The sequence below is a fragment of the Triturus cristatus genome, chromosome 3_2 (assembly GCF_964204655.1).
Source record: "Triturus cristatus chromosome 3_2, aTriCri1.1, whole genome shotgun sequence".
NCBI classification, from domain to species: Eukaryota; Metazoa; Chordata; class Amphibia; order Caudata; family Salamandridae; genus Triturus; species Triturus cristatus.
The window spans coordinates 1,227,355,103-1,227,374,650 of NC_140584.1; the positions used below are offsets into that span (position 1 = coordinate 1,227,355,103).

Sequence of the window (19,548 nt, forward strand, 5' to 3'; positions counted from 1 at the left end):
GATGCCACACTCTTACTATCCTTGTGGGATGTTGCACTCTTACTATAATTGTGGGATGCCACACTCTTACTAACCTTGTGGGATGCTGCACTCTTACTATCATTGCGGGATGCCGCACTCTTACTATCATTGTAGGATGCAGCACTCTTACTATCCTTGTGGAATGCCGCACTCTTACTATCATTGTGGGATGCCTCACTCTTACTCTCATTGTGGGATGACGCACTCTTACTATAATTGTAGGATGCAGCACTCTTATTATCCTTGTGGGATGCCACACTCTTACTATCCTTGTGGGATGTCGCACTCTTACTATCCTTGCGGGATGCCTCACTCTTACTATCCCCCACACTCTTACTATCACTGTGGGATGCTGCACTCTTACTATCTTTGTGGGATGCCACACTCTTACTCTCATTGCTGTATGCCATACTCTTAATATCATTATGGGATGTCTCACTCTTACTACCATTGTGTGATGCTTCATTCTTACTATCACTGTAGGATGCTGCACGCTTACTATCATTGTGGGATGCCGCACTCTTACTATCCTTATGGGATGTCGTACTCTTACTATCCTTGTGGGATGCCTCACTCCTACTATCATTGTGGGATGCTGCACTCTTACTATCCTTATGGGATGTCGTACTCTTACTATCCTTATGGGATGTCGCACTCTTACTATCCTTGTGGAATGCCACACTCTTATTATCCTTGTGGGATGCCGCACTCTTACTATCACTGTGGAATGCTGCACTCTTACTGTCACTGCAGGATGCTACACTCTTGCTATCATTGTGGGATGCCGCTCTCTTGCACTCCTTGTTCGATGCTGCACTCTTACTATCCTTGTGGGATGCAACACTCTTACTATAATTGTGGGATGCTGCACTCTTGCTATCCTTGTGGGATGCCACACTCTTACTATCCTTGTGGGATGCCATACTCTTAATATCATTATGGGATTCCACACTCCTACTACCATTGTGGGATGCTTCTTCTTACTATCACTGTAGGATGCTGCAGTCTTACTATCATTGTAGGATGCTGCACTCTTACTATCACTGTGGGATGCCGCACTCTTACTATCACTGTGGGATGCTGCACTCTTACTATCTTTGTGAGATGCCTCACTCTTACTATCACTGAGGGATCTACACTCTTAGTATCATTGTGGGATTCCTCACTCAGACTCTCATTGTGGGATGCTGCACTCTTACTATAATTGCAGGATGCCGCACTCTTACTATCTTTGTGGGATGCCTCACTCTTACTATCCCCCGCACTCTTACTATCACTGTGGGATGCTGCACTCTTACTATCTTTGTGGGATGCCACACGCTTACTACCATTGTGGGATGTCGCACTCTTGCTATCCTTGTGGGATGTCACACTCTTACTATCCTTGTGGGATGTCGCACTTTTACTATCCTTGTTGGATGTCGCACTCTTACTATCATTGTTGGATGCCGCACTCTTACTATCCTTGTGGGATGTCGCACTTTTACTATCCTTGTGGGATGTCGCACTCTTACTATCATTGTGGGATGCCACACTCTTACTTTCCTTGTGGGATGCCGCACTCTAACTATCCTTGTGGGACGCCTCACTCTTACTATCATAATGGGATGCTGCACTCTTACTATCACTCTGAGATGTCGCACTTTTACTATCACTGTGGGATGCCACACTCTTACTATCACTGTAGGATGCCGCACTCTTACTATCCTTGTGGGATGCCACACTCTTACTATCTTGTGGGATGCCACACTCTTACTATCTTTGTGGGATGCCACACTCTTACTCTCATTGTGGGATGCCATACTCTTAATATCATTATGGGATGCCACACTCCTACTACCATTGTGGGATGCTTCTTCTTACTATCACTGTAGGATGCTGCAGTCTTACTATCATTGTGGGATTCCTCACTCATACTCTCATTGTGGGATGCTGCACTCTTACTATAATTGCAGGATGCCGCACTCTTACTATCCTTGTGGGATGTCACACTCTTACTATCTTTGTGGGATGCCTCACTCTTACTATCCCCCGCACTCTTACTATCACTGTGGGATGCCGCACTCTTACTACCATTGTGGGATGCCGCACTCTTGCTATCCTTGTGGGATGTCGCACTTTTACTATCCTTGTGGGATGTCGCACTCTTACTATCATTGTGGGATGCTTCACTCTTACTATCACTGTAGGATGCCGCACTCTTACTATCCTTGTGGGATGCCACACTCTTACTCTCACTGTGGGATGCCGCACTCTTACTATCCTTGTGGGATGCCGCACTCTTACTATCCTTGTGGGATGCCGCACTCTAACTATCCTTGTGGGACGCCGCACTCTTACTATCACTCTGAGATGTCGCACTCTTACTATCTTTGTGGGATGCCACACGCTTACTACCATTGTGGGATGTCGCACTCTTACTATCCTTGTGGGATGTCACACTCTTACTATCCTTGTGGGATGTTGCACTTTTACTATCCTTGTTGGATGTCGCACTCTTACTATCATTGTTGGATGCCGCACTCTTACTATCCTTGTGGGATGTCGCACTTTTACTATCCTTGTGGAATGTCGCACTCTTACTATCATTGTGGGATGCTTCACTCTTACTATCATTATGGGATGCCTCACTCTTACTATCACTGTGGGATGCCACACTCTTACTATTTAGCTATAATTCAACTGAGCTTGAATAGACTGTGAATTTTATTACATTTTGCAGCTGTTTTTGCTCTATTTATTCATCTGTTTACAATGAGGCACAAAGAGACTGGGCCTATGTTACTTTTGTTTGACGTTTGTATTGATATTTTCCCATTGTACATGTAGTGTTTTATCTCCTGATTTGCAATGATTTTGATTAATCGTGCAAAAATAAAGAACCATGAACCTTTCAAACATATGTATAATGTTGACACATTACCTGATTTTGCGACTCTTGCTTGATATCTGTCCACTTATGCTGTTTCCAGGTCCTGATGAGGTCCGGTTGGTGAACGGCGCCTCTCTCTGCTCTGGAAGAGTGGAGGTCAGGCACAATGGTGTGTGGGGGACGGTGTGTGATGATTCCTGGGATCTGAATGATGCTTCAGTTGTCTGCAGACAGCTCGGATGTATTTCAGCGGAAGAACATGAGTACAATCCAACATTCGGAAAGAGTTCTCTGCCTGTTATCATGAGTAATGTCCAATGCAGAGGAGATGAGGCTGCTCTATGGAAGTGCCCACAACAAGGCTGGGAGCACAATACCTGTCCTACAGGAAGGGACGCTGGGGTGACCTGCACAGGTAAGGAATGGAAACCAAGTGAAATAAAGTTATCTTTTCTCAAGAAATGTAATGAACGTACACTGTAAACACATATTTGAGGCTAGATGCAAAGTGAAAGATTGCAACAAGCAATAACTACAGATGTAAGTTCTAGACTGGCTAACCCTCTGAAAACTCACAGATTCGCATCGAACTTAGAGGCAGCAGACACCCTGACACCGGCACTGTGGCACCGACTCTCATTTCTGCACAGAATAAACAGAGTACTCGCTTGCCAGCATCAACACACAGATTTGGCACTACTGAACAGCATTCTGCACATAGCTGCTAGATTTGTCTAGAAGTAGGGTTTTGGATATGCCAGGAAGAGTGGCGACTTGCTGTGTGTGCGTATGGTGGTTGTAGTGTGTGTGTTGCACGGTGCTACCAGGTTGGAGGAAATACCCGATAACCCCGTATAAGTATGTGGATGTAAACCCACATAAGTTACTGAAAAGCCAAGTCCTGGGCACACGTTTAAATGATAAATACTATGTTTGTTGAGGTTCTGAGCATTTGTAGAGCTGTAATTAAAGTCCACTGGTAAGGTTGCTGTTTTTGGGGCACTGAGAGAAGGATACAAATATGAGGAGAGAGTCTGAGGGAGCGGTACAGAAATAACAAACAGCAAAGCTTATTGTGGTGATGGGTAATGTGGGATAATTAGTGATAAAGCATTATAGGCATGTAAATGTTATCCAACCTAAGAAAGCGAAATACAGCATGCTGTACATGTAACATCAACAACAATAGAAGGGGAAACAGTACACAACTTGAATAGTGATATTCTGACCATACTACAGACCACAATCGGAAATGGAGTAGTTATAGGTACAGGATATTATAGCGCCGTCTGAAGGAAAAGGGTCAAGACAGTGACTGAATCATAGAGGTAAACGGTTAACAGGGTAAGAGGGACAGACAGAGAGTGAGGCACATTCGGCGGGAAAGAAGACTACCTGAAAGGGATACGTAGAAGTTGTTGAAAAAGGAGTTCTCACTGCTCCGCCGGTGATAATTCCAAGCCGGCTGATCTGGGTAAAGAGAATGGTGATGAACTCCTGTTTCATCTGTTTGCACAATGCCATTTAGCTGTCACAAACCCTGCTTTTTGATACATCACATGATTTGTGACTGCTAAATAGTTTTTATAAATGTACTAAACTCATTTAGCGATTATGTGTTTAGAAATACATTACGAATCACAATTTGGAAGGGGTGTGTTTATAGCGCCCCTTCAAAAATTTCAATTCACAGTCCTATATATCAATGATTTACCTTCAGTCATCTGCACAGGTAGTGACATCACAGGATTTCCCATCATCCAACTGCAAGGAAGTGATATTAGTGGATTTCCTATCATTTATCTGCACATGAAGGGACATCACTGGATTTCGCAGCATTATTCTGCTAAGGAAGTGACATCACTGTTTTCCCACCAAAGGTGTCTTTAAAAGAAGCAGCCAAGCAAGGAAAGTAATTTCCCATCATCCATCTGCACATGAAGTGACCTTAGTTGATTTACCATCATCCATCTGCCCGGGAAGTGACATGACTGGCTTCCTGTCAAACTGTCTTCACGTAATGGAGGCTGTAACGCAGGCGTGCTGTGCCGAAAGCATGTCAAAGCCAAGCCTATCTCCAGGACTCCCAACCTTCCTCCAACCCTCCAACCCTCCTCCCATCATCGCCACCCCACCCCACCTCACCACGCCTGAGCCCTGGTCATATCTACCAGTGCGGCTGCTGAGCTTCGCCACCCAACACTGAAGATGCATTCTGCTGCACCATCTGCCGTTTCACATACACTCTCCCACACCTATCTCACTCCTCCCTCACACCTCACAAAACCAACATACTCAACACATGCCCAAACATACCTGACCCCCTACTACACCACAACACACTGATCCATATCCTTCATACTTTTCAAAATTTGCTCCCTCACTAAACACACTAATGAAATTTGAGATCTGTTACACAGGCACTCACCAGACCTTCTCTTTCAGACGAAACCTTTTTAACTTCATCGTCTGCTCACGTTATCGCGATGGCAGTCCCCCTGGATACAAGATCTCAGGACAAGACAAACAGACCAGCGGAATCATTGTTATCTTCAAAGAATCCATCCAATTCTCACCCACCTTGGAAAGCACCACCAGCAACACTTGACCTTCAAACTCCTCCTCATTGTGAGCTACATCCTGGGTGGCACTGTTATCTACCGCCTTCCCAACCAAGCGCCAACTTCAGTGCCACCATTGGAAATTTTGCCACCTCCCTAATTCTTTACTCAAGTGCCTTTATTTGACTTGGTGACGTCAACTACCAACTCGAGGACCACACTGATTTCAGCACAGGCAACATCCTCAAGGGCCTGTCCAACCACGGACTCTCTCAGTGAGTGGACCCCACACATGCTGTCAGATAACTACTAGACCCCATCTTCACCAGCTTCAGCAAACCCCCAGTAGACAAGCTGTTGGGAAGGATAAGCCCTCTGCATGGTAAAAACGTGTACCCCTGCCCTGAGTACCCAACTGTTTATTGTCTGGATTCCTAATGCTGACTTTTTTGTCATAGCCAAACATGGATCATGTATGTGCGCCAGAACATAGGCCAGTCTCATGGTCTGCACTCATGTTGCCCGAGAGGGGCTCTTAAAGCACTATTCTTATAGTGGTGGAAGGCTACTGTCTTCAACAGTAGGTAAACAGCACAAGTGCAGTAGTGGCAGCATACCCTGTGATGTTTATAAGTAGTGACTAGATCTTTGTATCATCATAACTTTGCATGTGTAGAATTAGAATTAAAATACTTCTTTCATAAAAATATATTTGGACATTCATTTATTGTGGGCGCTGCGTGCACATCGAGGTAATTGTCATGTCTACTAATCTGTATCTACAATTCCCTCCGAGGGAACGTTGACTGCTCAGGCTATCTTACCAATTAAGAGTCAGGTGAAGAAGGAAGCATATGACCCAGCTGAGTGGGATCCATAGTAGGGTGGGCCCCAGGACAGCAGGAGAAAATGGCCTAACCACCTTGGTTAGCCCCAGTAACCCCTGCTTGCCCCATGGCCCTCTGAACGGGGTTCTGACGCAAGCCCATCACAAGATCTCAGAAACATCTTGCTCTACGAACTCCTACACCACCAGCCTTGACACAAAAGCAAACTTCCCAAATCTATCTCTAACTACAACACCTAGATCACCGCCTGCGCAGATACCCTGGTGCCTCTCAGAGCCACAACAACAAGACCACAAGCAAGCTGGAAAACATAAGAGCTCAGGCTCACCAAATGCCACTGCAAAAAACATGAAGGCAGGGTGACACTTAAAAGAGACTTAGGATGTTTCCATGGTCAGCCAAAGGTGTAAAGAAAGGGCTCATGACGTTTCCATGATCAGCCAAAGGTGTAAAGAAAGCGCTCAGGACGTTTCCATGGTCAGCCAAAGATGTAAAGAAAGGGCTCAGGACGTTGCCATGGTCAGCCAAAGATGTAAAGAAAGGTCTCAGGACGTTTCCATGGTCAGCCAAGGATGCACAGAAAGGGATCAGGATATTTCCATGGTCAGCCAAAGGTGTAAAGAAAGGGCTCAGGACGATTCCATGGTCAGCCAAAGATGTAAAGAAAGGGCTCAGGACGTTTCCATGGTCAGCCAAAGATGTAAAGAAAGGGCTCAGGACGTTTCCATGGACAGCCAAAGGTGTAAAGAAAGGGCTCAGGATGTTTCCATGGTCAGCCAAAGGTTTAACGAAAGGGCTCAGGACGTTTCCATGGTCAGCCAAAGGTGTAAAGTAAGGGCTCAGGACGTTTCCATGGTCAGCCAAGGATGCACAGAAAGGGATCAGGATGTTTCCATGGTCAGCCAAAGGTGTAAAGAAAGGGCTCAGGACGTTTCCATGGTCAGCCAAAGATGTAAAGAAAGGGCTCAGGATGTTTCCATGGTCAGCCAAAGATGTAAAGAAAGGGCTCAGGACGTTTCCATGGTCAGCTAAAGGTGTAAAGAAAGGGCTCAGGACGTTTCCATGGTCAGCCATAGATGTAAAGAAAGGGCTCAGGATGTTTCCGTGGTCAGCCAAAGGTGTAAAGAAAGGGCTCAGGACGTTTCCATGGTCAGCCAAAGGTTTAACGAAAGGGCTCAGGACGTTTCCATGGTCAGCCAATGGTGTAAAGAAAGAGCTCAGGATGTTTCCATGGTCAGCCAAAGATGTAAAGAAAGGGCTCAGGACGTTTCCATGGTCATCCAAAGATGTAAAGAAAGGGCTCAGGACGTTTCCATGGTCAGCCAAAGGTGTACAGAAAGGGCTCAGGACGTTTCCATGGTCAGACAATGGTTTAAAGAAAGGGCTCAGGACGTTTCCTTGGTCAGACAAAGGTGTAAAGAAAGGACTTAGCACGTTTCCATTGTCAGCCAAAGGTGTACAGAAAGGGCTCAGGATGTTTCCATGGTCAGCCAACGGTTTAAAGAAAGGGCTCAGGACGTTTCCATGGTCAGCCAAAGGTGTAAAGAAAGGGCTCAGGACATTTCCATGGTTAGCCAAAGGTTTAAAGAAAGGGCTCAGGACGTTTCCATGGTCAGCCAAAGGTTTAAAGAAAGGGCTCAGGACGTTTCCATGGTCAGCCAAAGATGTAAATAAAGGGCTCAGGACGTTTCCATGGTCAGCCAAAGGTGTAAAGAAAGGGCTCAGGACACTTCCATTGTCAGCCGAAGGTGTAAAGAAAGGGCTCAGGATGTTTCCATGGTCAGCCAAAGATGTAAAGAAAGGGCTCAGGACGATTCCATGGTCAGCCAAAGATGTAAAGAAAGGGCTCAGGATGTTTCCATGGTCAGCCAAAGATGTAAAGAAAGGGCTCAGGACGTTTCCATGGTCAGCCAAAGGTGTAAAGATTGGGCTCAGGACGTTTCCATGGTCAGCCAAAGATGTAAAGAAAGGTCTCAGGACGTTTCCATGGTCAGCCAAAGGTGTAAAGTAAGGGCTCAGGACGTTTCCATGGTCAGCCAAGGATGCACAGAAAGGGATCAGGATGTTTCCATGGTCAGCCAAAGGTGTAAAGAAAGGGCTCAGGACGTTTCCATGGTCAGCCAAAGATGTAAAGAAAGGGCTCAGGATGTTTCCATGGTCAGCCAAAGATGTAAAGAAAGGGCTCAGGACGTTTCCATGGTCAGCCAAAGGTGCAAAGAAAGGGCTCAGGACGTTTCCATGGTCAGCCATAGATGTAAAGAAAGGGCTCAGGATGTTTCCGTGGTCAGCCAAAGGTGTAAAGAAAGGGCTCAGGACGTTTCCATGGTCAGCCAAAGGTTTAACGAAAGGGCTCAGGACGTTTCCATGGTCAGCCAATGGTGTAAAGAAAGAGCTCAGGATGTTTCCATGGTCAGCCAAAGATGTAAAGAAAGGGCTCAGGACGTTTCCATGGTCATCCAAAGATGTAAAGAAAGGGCTCAGGACGTTTCCATGGTCAGCCAAAGGTGTACAGAAAGGGCTCAGGACGTTTCCATGGTCAGACAAAGGTTTAAAGAAAGGGCTCAGGACGTTTCCTTGGTCAGACAAAGGTGTAAAGAAAGGACTTAGCACGTTTCCATTGTCAGCCAAAGGTGTACAGAAAGGGCTCAGGATGTTTCCATGGTCAGCCAAAGGTTTAAAGAAAGGGCTCAGGACGTTTCCATGGTCAGCCAAAGGTGTAAAGAAAGGGCTCAGGACATTTCCATGGTTAGCCAAAGGTTTAAAGAAAGGGCTCAGGACGTTTCCATGGTCAGCCAAAGGTTTAAAGAAAGGGCTCAGGACGTTTCCATGGTCAGCCAAAGATGTAAATAAAGGGCTCAGGACGTTTCCATGGTCAGCCAAAGGTGTAAAGAAAGGGCTCAGGACACTTCCATTGTCAGCCGAAGGTGTAAAGAAAGGGCTCAGGATGTTTCCATGGTCAGCCAAAGATGTAAAGAAAGGGCTCAGGACGATTCCATGGTCAGCCAAAGATGTAAAGAAAGGGCTCAGGATGTTTCCATGGTCAGCCAAAGATGTAAAGAAAGGGCTCAGGACGTTTCCATGGTCAGCCAAAGGTGTAAAGATTGGGCTCAGGACGTTTCCATGGTCAGCCAAAGATGTAAAGAAAGGTCTCAGGACGTTTCCATGGTCAGCCAAAGGTGAAAAGAAAGGGTTCAGGATGTTTCCATGGTCAGCCAAAGGTGTAAAGAAAGGGTTCAGGATGTTTCCATGCTCAGCCAAAGGTTTAAAGAAAGGGCTCAGGACGTTTCCATGGTCAGCCAAAGGTGTACAGAAAGGGCTCAGGACGTTTCCATGGTCAGCCAAAGGTTTAAAGAAAAGGCTCAGGACGTTTCCATGGTCAGCCAAAGGTGTAAAGAAAGGGCTCAGGATGTTTCCATGGTCAGCCAAAGGTTTAACGAAAGGGCTCAGGACGTTTCCATGCTCAGCCAAAGATGCACAGAAAGGGCTGAGGACGTTTCCATGGTCAGCCAAGGATGCACAGAAAGGGATCAGGATATTTCCATGGTCAGCCAAAGGTGTAAAGAAAGGGCTCAGGACGATTCCATGGTCAGCCAAAGATGTAAAGAAAGGGCTCAGGACGTTTCCATGGTCAGCCAAAGATGTAAAGAAAGGGCTCAGGACGTTTCCATGGTCAGCCAAAGGTGTAAAGAAAGGGCTCAGGATGTTTCCATGGTCAGCCAAAGGTTTAACGAAAGGGCTCAGGACGTTTCCATGGTCAGCCAAAGGTGTAAAGTAAGGGCTCAGGACGTTTCCATGGTCAGCCAAGGATGCACAGAAAGGGATCAGGATGTTTCCATGGTCAGCCAAAGGTGTAAAGAAAGGGCTCAGGACGTTTCCATGGTCAGCCAAAGATGTAAAGAAAGGGCTCAGGACGTTTCCATGGTCAGCCAAAGATGTAAAGAAAGGGCTCAGGATGTTTCCGTGGTCAGCCAAAGGTGTAAAGAAAGGGCTCAGGACGTTTCCATGGTCAGCCAAAGGTTTAACAAAAGGGCTCAGGACGTTTCCATGGTCAGCCCAAGGTGTAAAGAAAGAGCTCAGGATGTTTCCATGGTCAGCCAAAGATGTAAAGAAAGGGCTCAGGACGTTTCCATGGTCAGCCATAGATGTAAAGAAAGGGCTCAGGACGTTTCCATGGTCATCCAAAGATGTAAAGAAAGGGCTCAGGACGTTTCCATGGTCAGCCAAAGGTGTAAAGAAAGGGCTCAGGACGTTTCCATGGTCAGACAAAGGTTTAAAGAAAGGGCTCAGGACGTTTCCTTGGTCAGACAAAGGTGTAAAGAAAGGACTTAGCTTGTTTCCATTGTCAGCCAAAGGTGTAAAGAAAGGGCTTAGGACGTTTCCATGGTCATCCAAAGGTGTACAGAAATTGCTCAGGATGTTTCCATGGTCAGCCAAAGGTTTAAAGAAAGGGCTCAGGACGTTTCCATGGTCAGCCAAAGGTGTAAAGAAAGGGCTCAGGACATTTCCATGGTTAGCCAAAGGTTTAAAGAAAGGGCTCAGGACGTTTCCATGGTCAGCCAAAGGTTTAAAGAAAGGGCTCAGGACGTTTCCATGGTCAGCCAAAGATGTAAATAAAGGGCTCAGGACGTTTCCATGGTCAGCCAAAGGTGTAAAGAAAGGGCTCAGGACACTTCCATTGTCAGCCAAAGGTGTAAAGAAAGGGCTCAGGACATTTCCATGGTCAGCCAAAGATGTAAAGAAAGGGCTCAGGACGTTTCCATGGTCAGCCAAAGATGTAAAGAAAGGGCTCAGGACGTTTCCATGGTCAGCCAAAGATGTAAAGAAAGGGCTCAGGACGTTTCCATGGTCAGCCAAAGGTGTAAAGAAAGGGCTCAGGACGTTTCCATGGTCAGCCAAAGATGTAAAGAAAGGGCTCAGGACGTTTCCATGGTCAGCCAAAGATGTAAAGAAAGGGCTCAGGATGTTTCCGTGGTCAGCCAAAGGTGTAAAGAAAGGGCTCAGGACGTTTCCATGGTCAGCCAAAGGTTTAACGAAAGGGCTCAGGACGTTTCCATGGTCAGCCAAAGGTGTAAAGAAAGAGCTCAGGATGTTTCCATGGTCAGCCAAAGATGTAAAGAAAGGGCTCAGGACGTTTCCATGGTCATCCAAAGATGTAAAGAAAGGGCTCAGGACGTTTCCATGGTCAGCCAAAGGTGTACAGAAAGGGCTCAGGACGTTTCCATGGTCAGACAAAGGTTTAAAGAAAGGGCTCAGGACGTTTCCTTGGTCATACAAAGGTGTAAAGAAAGGACTTAGCACGTTTCCATTGTCAGCCAAAGGTGTACAGAAAGGGCTCAGGATGTTTCCATGGTCAGCCAAAGGTTTAAAGAAAGGGCTCAGGACGTTTCCATGGTCAGCCAAAGGTGTAAAGAAAGGGCTCAGGACATTTCCATGGTTAGCCAAAGGTTTAAAGAAAGGGCTCAGGACGTTTCCATGGTCAGCCAAAGGTTTAAAGAAAGGGCTCAGGACGTTTCCATGGTCAGCCAAAGATGTAAATAAAGGGCTCAGGACGTTTCCATGGTCAGCCAAAGGTGTAAAGAAAGGGCTCAGGACACTTCCATTGTCAGCCGAAGGTGTAAAGAAAGGGCTCAGGATGTTTCCATGGTCAGCCAAAGATGTAAAGAAAGGGCTCAGGACGTTTCCATGGTCAGCCAAAGATGTAAAGAAAGGGCTCAGGATGTTTCCATGGTCAGCCAAAGATGTAAAGAAAGGGCTCAGGACGTTTCCATGGTCAGCCAAAGGTGTAAAGATTGGGCTCAGGACGTTTCCATGGTCAGCCAAAGGTGTAAAGATTGGGCTCAGGACGTTTCCATGGTCAGCCAAAGATGTAAAGAAAGGTCTCAGGACGTTTCCATGGTCAGCCAAAGGTGAAAAGAAAGGGTTCAGGATGTTTCCATGGTCAGCCAAAGGTGTAAAGAAAGGGTTCAGGATGTTTCCATGCTCAGCCAAAGGTTTAAAGAAAGGGCTCAGGACGTTTCCATGGTCAGCCAAAGGTGTACAGAAAGGGCTCAGGACGTTTCCATGGTCAGCCAAAGGTTTAAAGAAAAGGCTCAGGACGTTTCCATGGTCAGCCAAAGGTGTAAAGAAAGGGCTCAGGATGTTTCCATGGTCAGCCAAAGGTTTAACGAAAGGGCTCAGGACGTTTCCATGCTCAGCCAAAGATGCACAGAAAGGGCTGAGGACGTTTCCATGGTCAGCCAAGGATGCACAGAAAGGGATCAGGATATTTCCATGGTCAGCCAAAGGTGTAAAGAAAGGGCTCAGGACGATTCCATGGTCAGCCAAAGATGTAAAGAAAGGGCTCAGGACGTTTCCATGGTCAGCCAAAGATGTAAAGAAAGGGCTCAGGACGTTTCCATGGTCAGCCAAAGGTGTAAAGAAAGGGCTCAGGATGTTTCCATGGTCAGCCAAAGGTTTAACGAAAGGGCTCAGGACGTTTCCATGGTCAGCCAAAGGTGTAAAGTAAGGGCTCAGGACGTTTCCATGGTCAGCCAAGGATGCACAGAAAGGGATCAGGATGTTTCCATGGTCAGCCAAAGGTGTAAAGAAAGGGCTCAGGACGTTTCCATGGTCAGCCAAAGATGTAAAGAAAGGGCTCAGGACGTTTCCATGGTCAGCCAAAGATGTAAAGAAAGGGCTCAGGATGTTTCCGTGGTCAGCCAAAGGTGTAAAGAAAGGGCTCAGGACGTTTCCATGGTCAGCCAAAGGTTTAACAAAAGGGCTCAGGACGTTTCCATGGTCAGCCCAAGGTGTAAAGAAAGAGCTCAGGATGTTTCCATGGTCAGCCAAAGATGTAAAGAAAGGGCTCAGGACGTTTCCATGGTCAGCCATAGATGTAAAGAAAGGGCTCAGGACGTTTCCATGGTCATCCAAAGATGTAAAGAAAGGGCTCAGGACGTTTCCATGGTCAGCCAAAGGTGTAAAGAAAGGGCTCAGGACGTTTCCATGGTCAGACAAAGGTTTAAAGAAAGGGCTCAGGACGTTTCCTTGGTCAGACAAAGGTGTAAAGAAAGGACTTAGCTTGTTTCCATTGTCAGCCAAAGGTGTAAAGAAAGGGCTTAGGACGTTTCCATGGTCATCCAAAGGTGTACAGAAATTGCTCAGGATGTTTCCATGGTCAGCCAAAGGTTTAAAGAAAGGGCTCAGGACGTTTCCATGGTCAGCCAAAGGTGTAAAGAAAGGGCTCAGGACATTTCCATGGTTAGCCAAAGGTTTAAAGAAAGGGCTCAGGACGTTTCCATGGTCAGCCAAAGGTTTAAAGAAAGGGCTCAGGACGTTTCCATGGTCAGCCAAAGATGTAAATAAAGGGCTCAGGACGTTTCCATGGTCAGCCAAAGGTGTAAAGAAAGGGCTCAGGACACTTCCATTGTCAGCCAAAGGTGTAAAGAAAGGGCTCAGGACATTTCCATGGTCAGCCAAAGATGTAAAGAAAGGGCTCAGGACGTTTCCATGGTCAGCCAAAGATGTAAAGAAAGGGCTCAGGACGTTTCCATGGTCAGCCAAAGATGTAAAGAAAGGGCTCAGGACGTTTCCATGGTCAGCCAAAGGTGTAAAGAAAGGGCTCAGGACGTTTCCATGGTCAGCCAAAGATGTAAAGAAAGGGCTCAGGACGTTTCCATGGTCAGCCAAAGATGTAAAGAAAGGGCTCAGGATGTTTCCGTGGTCAGCCAAAGGTGTAAAGAAAGGGCTCAGGACGTTTCCATGGTCAGCCAAAGGTTTAACGAAAGGGCTCAGGACGTTTCCATGGTCAGCCAAAGGTGTAAAGAAAGAGCTCAGGATGTTTCCATGGTCAGCCAAAGATGTAAAGAAAGGGCTCAGGACGTTTCCATGGTCATCCAAAGATGTAAAGAAAGGGCTCAGGACGTTTCCATGGTCAGCCAAAGGTGTACAGAAAGGGCTCAGGACGTTTCCATGGTCAGACAAAGGTTTAAAGAAAGGGCTCAGGACGTTTCCTTGGTCATACAAAGGTGTAAAGAAAGGACTTAGCACGTTTCCATTGTCAGCCAAAGGTGTACAGAAAGGGCTCAGGATGTTTCCATGGTCAGCCAAAGGTTTAAAGAAAGGGCTCAGGACGTTTCCATGGTCAGCCAAAGGTGTAAAGAAAGGGCTCAGGACATTTCCATGGTTAGCCAAAGGTTTAAAGAAAGGGCTCAGGACGTTTCCATGGTCAGCCAAAGGTTTAAAGAAAGGGCTCAGGACGTTTCCATGGTCAGCCAAAGATGTAAATAAAGGGCTCAGGACGTTTCCATGGTCAGCCAAAGGTGTAAAGAAAGGGCTCAGGACACTTCCATTGTCAGCCGAAGGTGTAAAGAAAGGGCTCAGGATGTTTCCATGGTCAGCCAAAGATGTAAAGAAAGGGCTCAGGACGTTTCCATGGTCAGCCAAAGATGTAAAGAAAGGGCTCAGGATGTTTCCATGGTCAGCCAAAGATGTAAAGAAAGGGCTCAGGACGTTTCCATGGTCAGCCAAAGGTGTAAAGATTGGGCTCAGGACGTTTCCATGGTCAGCCAAAGATGTAAAGAAAGGTCTCAGGACGTTTCCATGGTCAGCCAAAGGTGAAAAGAAAGGGTTCAGGATGTTTCCATGGTCAGCCAAAGGAGTAAAGAAAGGGTTCAGGATGTTTCCATGCTCAGCCAAAGGTTTAAAGAAAGGGCTCAGGACGTTTCCATGGTCAGCCAAAGGTGTAAAGAAAGGACTTAGGAAGTTTCCATGGTCAGCCAAAGGTGTAAAGAAAGGGCTCAGGATGTTTCTATGGTCAGCCAAAGGTGTACAGAAAGGGCTCAGGACGTTTCCATGGTCAGCCAAAGGTTTAAAGAAAAGGCTCAGGACGTTTCCAGTGTCAGCCAAAGGTGTAAAGTAAGGGCTCAGGACGTTTCCATGGTCAGCCAAGGATGCACAGAAAGGGATCAGGATGTTTCCATGGTCAGCCAAAGGTGTAAAGAAAGGGCTCAGGACGTTTCCATGGTCAGCCAAAGATGTAAAGAAAGGGTTCAGGACGTTTCCATGGTCAGCCAAAGATGTAAAGAAAGGGCTCAGGATGTTTCCGTGGTCAGCCAAAGGTGTAAAGAAAGGGCTCAGGACGTTTCCATGGTCAGCCAAAGGTTTAACGAAAGGGCTCAGGACGTTTCCATGGTCAGCCAAAGGTGTAAAGAAAGAGCTCAGGATGTTTCCATGGTCAGCCAAAGATGTAAAGAAAGGGCTCAGGACGTTTCCATGGTCAGCCATAGATGTAAAGAAAGGGCTCAGGATGTTTCCGTGGTCAGCCAAAGGTGTAAAGAAAGGGCTCAGGACGTTTCCATGGTCAGCCAAAGGTTTAACGAAAGGGCTCAGGACGTTTCCATGGTCAGCCAAAGGTGTAAAGAAAGAGCTCAGGATGTTTCCATGGTCAGCCAAAGATGTAAAGAAAGGGCTCAGGACGTTTCCATGGTCAGCCATAGATATAAAGAAAGGGCTCAGGACGTTTCCATGGTCATCCAAAGATGTAAAGAAAGGGCTCAGGACGTTTCCATGGTCAGCCAAAGGTGTAAAGAAAGGGCTCAGGACGTTTCCATGGTCAGACAAAGGTTTAAAGAAAGGGCTCAGGACGTTTCCTTGGTCAGACAAAGGTGTAAAGAAAGGACTTAGCTTGTTTCCATTGTCAGCCAAAGGTGTAAAGAAAGGGCTTAGGACGTTTCCATGGTCATCCAAAGGTGTACAGAAATTGCTCAGGATGTTTCCATGGTCAGCCAAAGGTTTAAAGAAAGGGCTCAGGACGTTTCCATGGTCAGCCAAAGGTGTAAAGAAAGGGCTCAGGACATTTCCATGGTTAGCCAAAGGTTTAAAGAAAGGGCTCAGGACGTTTCCATGGTCAGCCAAAGGTTTAAAGAAAGGGCTCAGGACGTTTCCATGGTCAGCCAAAGATGTAAATAAAGGGCTCAGGACGTTTCCATGGTCAGCCAAAGGTGTAAAGAAAGGGCTCAGGACACTTCCATTGTCAGCCAAAGGTGTAAAGAATTGGCTCAGGACATTTCCATGGTCAGCCAAAGATGTAAAGAAAGGGCTCAGGACGTTTCCATGGTCAGCCAAAGATGTAAAGAAAGGGCTCAGGACATTTCCATGGTCAGCCAAAGATGTAAAGAAAGGGCTCAGGACGTTTCCATGGTCAGCCAAAGGTGTAAAGAAAGGGCTCAGGACGTTTCCATGGTCAGCCAAAGATGTAAAGAGAGGGCTCAGGACGTTTCCATGGTCAGCCAAAGATGTAAAGAAAGGGCTCAGGATGTTTCCGTGGTCAGCCAAAGGTGTAAAGAAAGGGCTCAGGACGTTTCCATGGTCAGCCAAAGGTTTAACGAAAGGGCTCAGGACGTTTCCATGGTCAGCCAAAGGTGTAAAGAAAGAGCTCAGGATGTTTCCATGGTCAGCCAAAGATGTAAAGAAAGGGCTCAGGACGTTTCCATGGTCATCCAAAGATGTAAAGAAAGGGCTCAGGACGTTTCCATGGTCAGCCAAAGGTGTACAGAAAGGGCTCAGGACGTTTCCATGGTCAGACAAAGGTTTAAAGAAAGGGCTCAGGACGTTTCCTTGGTCAGACAAAGGTGTAAAGAAAGGACTTAGCATGTTTCCATTGTCAGCCAAAGGTGTACAGAAAGGGCTCAGGATGTTTCCATGGTCAGCCAAAGGTTTAAAGAAAGGGCTCAGGACGTTTCCATGGTCAGCCAAAGGTGTAAAGAAAGGGCTCAGGACATTTCCATGGTTAGCCAAAGGTTTAAAGAAAGGGCTCAGGACGTTTCCATGGTCAGCCAAAGGTTTAAAGAAAGGGCTCAGGACGTTTCCATGGTCAGCCAAAGATGTAAATAAAGGGCTCAGGACGTTTCCATGGTCAGCCAAAGGTGTAAAGAAAGGGCTCAGGACACTTCCATTGTCAGCCGAAGGTGTAAAGAAAGGGCTCAGGATGTTTCCATGGTCAGCCAAAGATGTAAAGAAAGGGCTCAGGACGTTTCCATGGTCAGCCAAAGATGTAAAGAAAGGGCTCAGGATGTTTCCATGGTCAGCCAAAGATGTAAAGAAAGGGCTCAGGACGTTTCCATGGTCAGCCAAAGGTGTAAAGATTGGGCTCAGGACGTTTCCATGGTCAGCCAAAGATGTAAAGAAAGGTCTCAGGACGTTTCCATGGTCAGCCAAAGGTGAAAAGAAAGGGTTCAGGATGTTTCCATGGTCAGCCAAAGGTGTAAAGAAAGGGTTCAGGATGTTTCCATGCTCAGCCAAAGGTTTAAAGAAAGGGCTCAGGACGTTTCCATGGTCAGCCAAAGGTGTAAAGAAAGGACTTAGGAAGTTTCCATGGTCAGCCAAAGGTGTAAAGAAAGGGCTCAGGATGTTTCTATGGTCAGCCAAATGTGTACAGAAAGGGCTCAGGACGTTTCCATGGTCAGCCAAAGGTTTAAAGAAAAGGCTCAGGACGTTTCCATGGTCAGCCAAAGGTGTAAAGAAAGGGCTCAGGATGTTTCCATGGTCAGCCAAAGGTTTAACGAAAGGGCTCAGGACGTTTCCATGGTCAGCCAAAGGTGTAAAGTAAGGGCTCAGGACGTTTCCATGGTCAGCCAAGGATGCACAGAAAGGGATCAGGATGTTTCCATGGTCAGCCAAAGGTGTAAAGAAAGGGCTCAGGACGTTTCCATGCTCAGCCAAAGATGCACAGAAAGGGCTGAGGACGTTTCCATGGTCAGCCAAGGATGCACAGAAAGGGATCAGGATATTTCCATGGTCAGCCAAAGGTGTAAAGAAAGGGCTCAGGACGATTCCATGGTCAGCCAAAGATGTAAAGAAAGGGCTCAGGACGTTTCCATGGTCAGCCAAAGATGTAAAGAAAGGGCTCAGGACGTTTCCATGGTCAGCCAAAGGTGTAAAGAAAGGGCTCAGGATGTTTCCATGGTCAGCCAAAGGTTTAACGAAAGGGCTCAGGACGTTTCCATGGTCAGCCAAAGGTGTAAAGTAAGGGCTCAGGACGTTTCCATGGTCAGCCAAGGATGCACAGAAAGGGATCAGGATGTTTCCATGGTCAGCCAAAGGTGTAAAGAAAGGGCTCAGGACGTTTCCATGGTCAGCCAAAGATGTAAAGAAAGGGCTCAGGACGTTTCCATGGTCAGCCAAAGATGTAAAGAAAGGGCTCAGGATGTTTCCGTGGTCAGCCAAAGGTGTAAAGAAAGGGCTCAGGACGTTTCCATGGTCAGCCAAAGGTTTAACGAAAGGGCTCAGGACGTTTCCATGGTCAGCCAAAGGTGTAAAGAAAGAGCTCAGGATGTTTCCATGGTCAGCCAAAGATGTAAAGAAAGGGCTCAGGACGTTTCCATGGTCAGCCATAGATGTAAAGAAAGGGCTCAGGACGTTTCCATGGTCATCCAAAGATGTAAAGAAAGGGCTCAGGACGTTTCCATGGTCAGCCAAAGGTGTAAAGAAAGGGCTCAGGACGTTTCCATGGTCAGACAAAGGTTTAAAGAAAGGGCTCAGGACGTTTCCTTGGTCAGACAAAGGTGTAAAGAAAGGACTTAGCTTGTTTCCATTGTCAGCCAAAGGTGTAAAGAAAGGGCTTAGGACGTTTCCATGGTCATCCAAAGGTGTACAGAAATTGCTCAGGATGTTTCCATGGTCAGCCAAAGGTTTAAAGAAAGGGCTCAGGACGTTTCCATGGTCAGCCAAAGGTGTAAAGAAAGGGCTCAGGACATTTCCATGGTTAGCCAAAGGTTTAAAGAAAGGGCTCAGGACGTTTCCATGGTCAGCCAAAGGTTTAAAGAAAGGGCTCAGGACGTTTCCATGGTCAGCCAAAGATGTAAATAAAGGGCTCAGGATGTTTCCATGGTCAGCCAAAGGTGTAAAGAAAGGGCTCAGGACACTTCCATTGTCAGCCAAAGGTGTAAAGAAAGGGCTCAGGACATTTCCATGGTCAGCCAAAGATGTAAAGAAAGGGCTCAGGACGTTTCCATGGTCAGCCAAAGATGTAAAGAAAGGGCTCAGGACGTTTCCATGGTCAGCCAAAGATGTAAAGAAAGGGCTCAGGACGTTTCCATGGTCAGCCAAAGGTGTAAAGATTGGGCTCAGGATGTTTCCATGGTCAGCCAAAGATGTAAAGAAAAGGCTCAGGACATTTCCATGGTCAGCCAAAGGTGAAAAGAAAGGGTTCAGGATGTTTCCATGGTCAGCCAAAGGTGTAAAGAAAGGGTTCAGGACGTTTCCATGC

General features: G+C 46.7%; 1 protein-coding gene across 5 annotated transcripts in view; it reads left to right on the forward strand.

Annotated features, from left to right (window-relative positions):
• Positions 1-19,548, forward strand: part of LOC146859524 (CD5 antigen-like) — a 585,933-nt gene that overhangs the window by 195,462 nt on the left and 370,923 nt on the right. For all 5 annotated transcript variants that reach the window (XM_085650234.1, XM_085650233.1, XM_085650232.1 and 2 more), the window contains one exon: positions 2,994-3,308. In XM_085650234.1, coding sequence (XP_085506360.1) covers positions 2,994-3,308 — 315 coding nt within the window. The remainder of the gene's footprint in view (positions 1-2,993; positions 3,309-19,548) is intronic.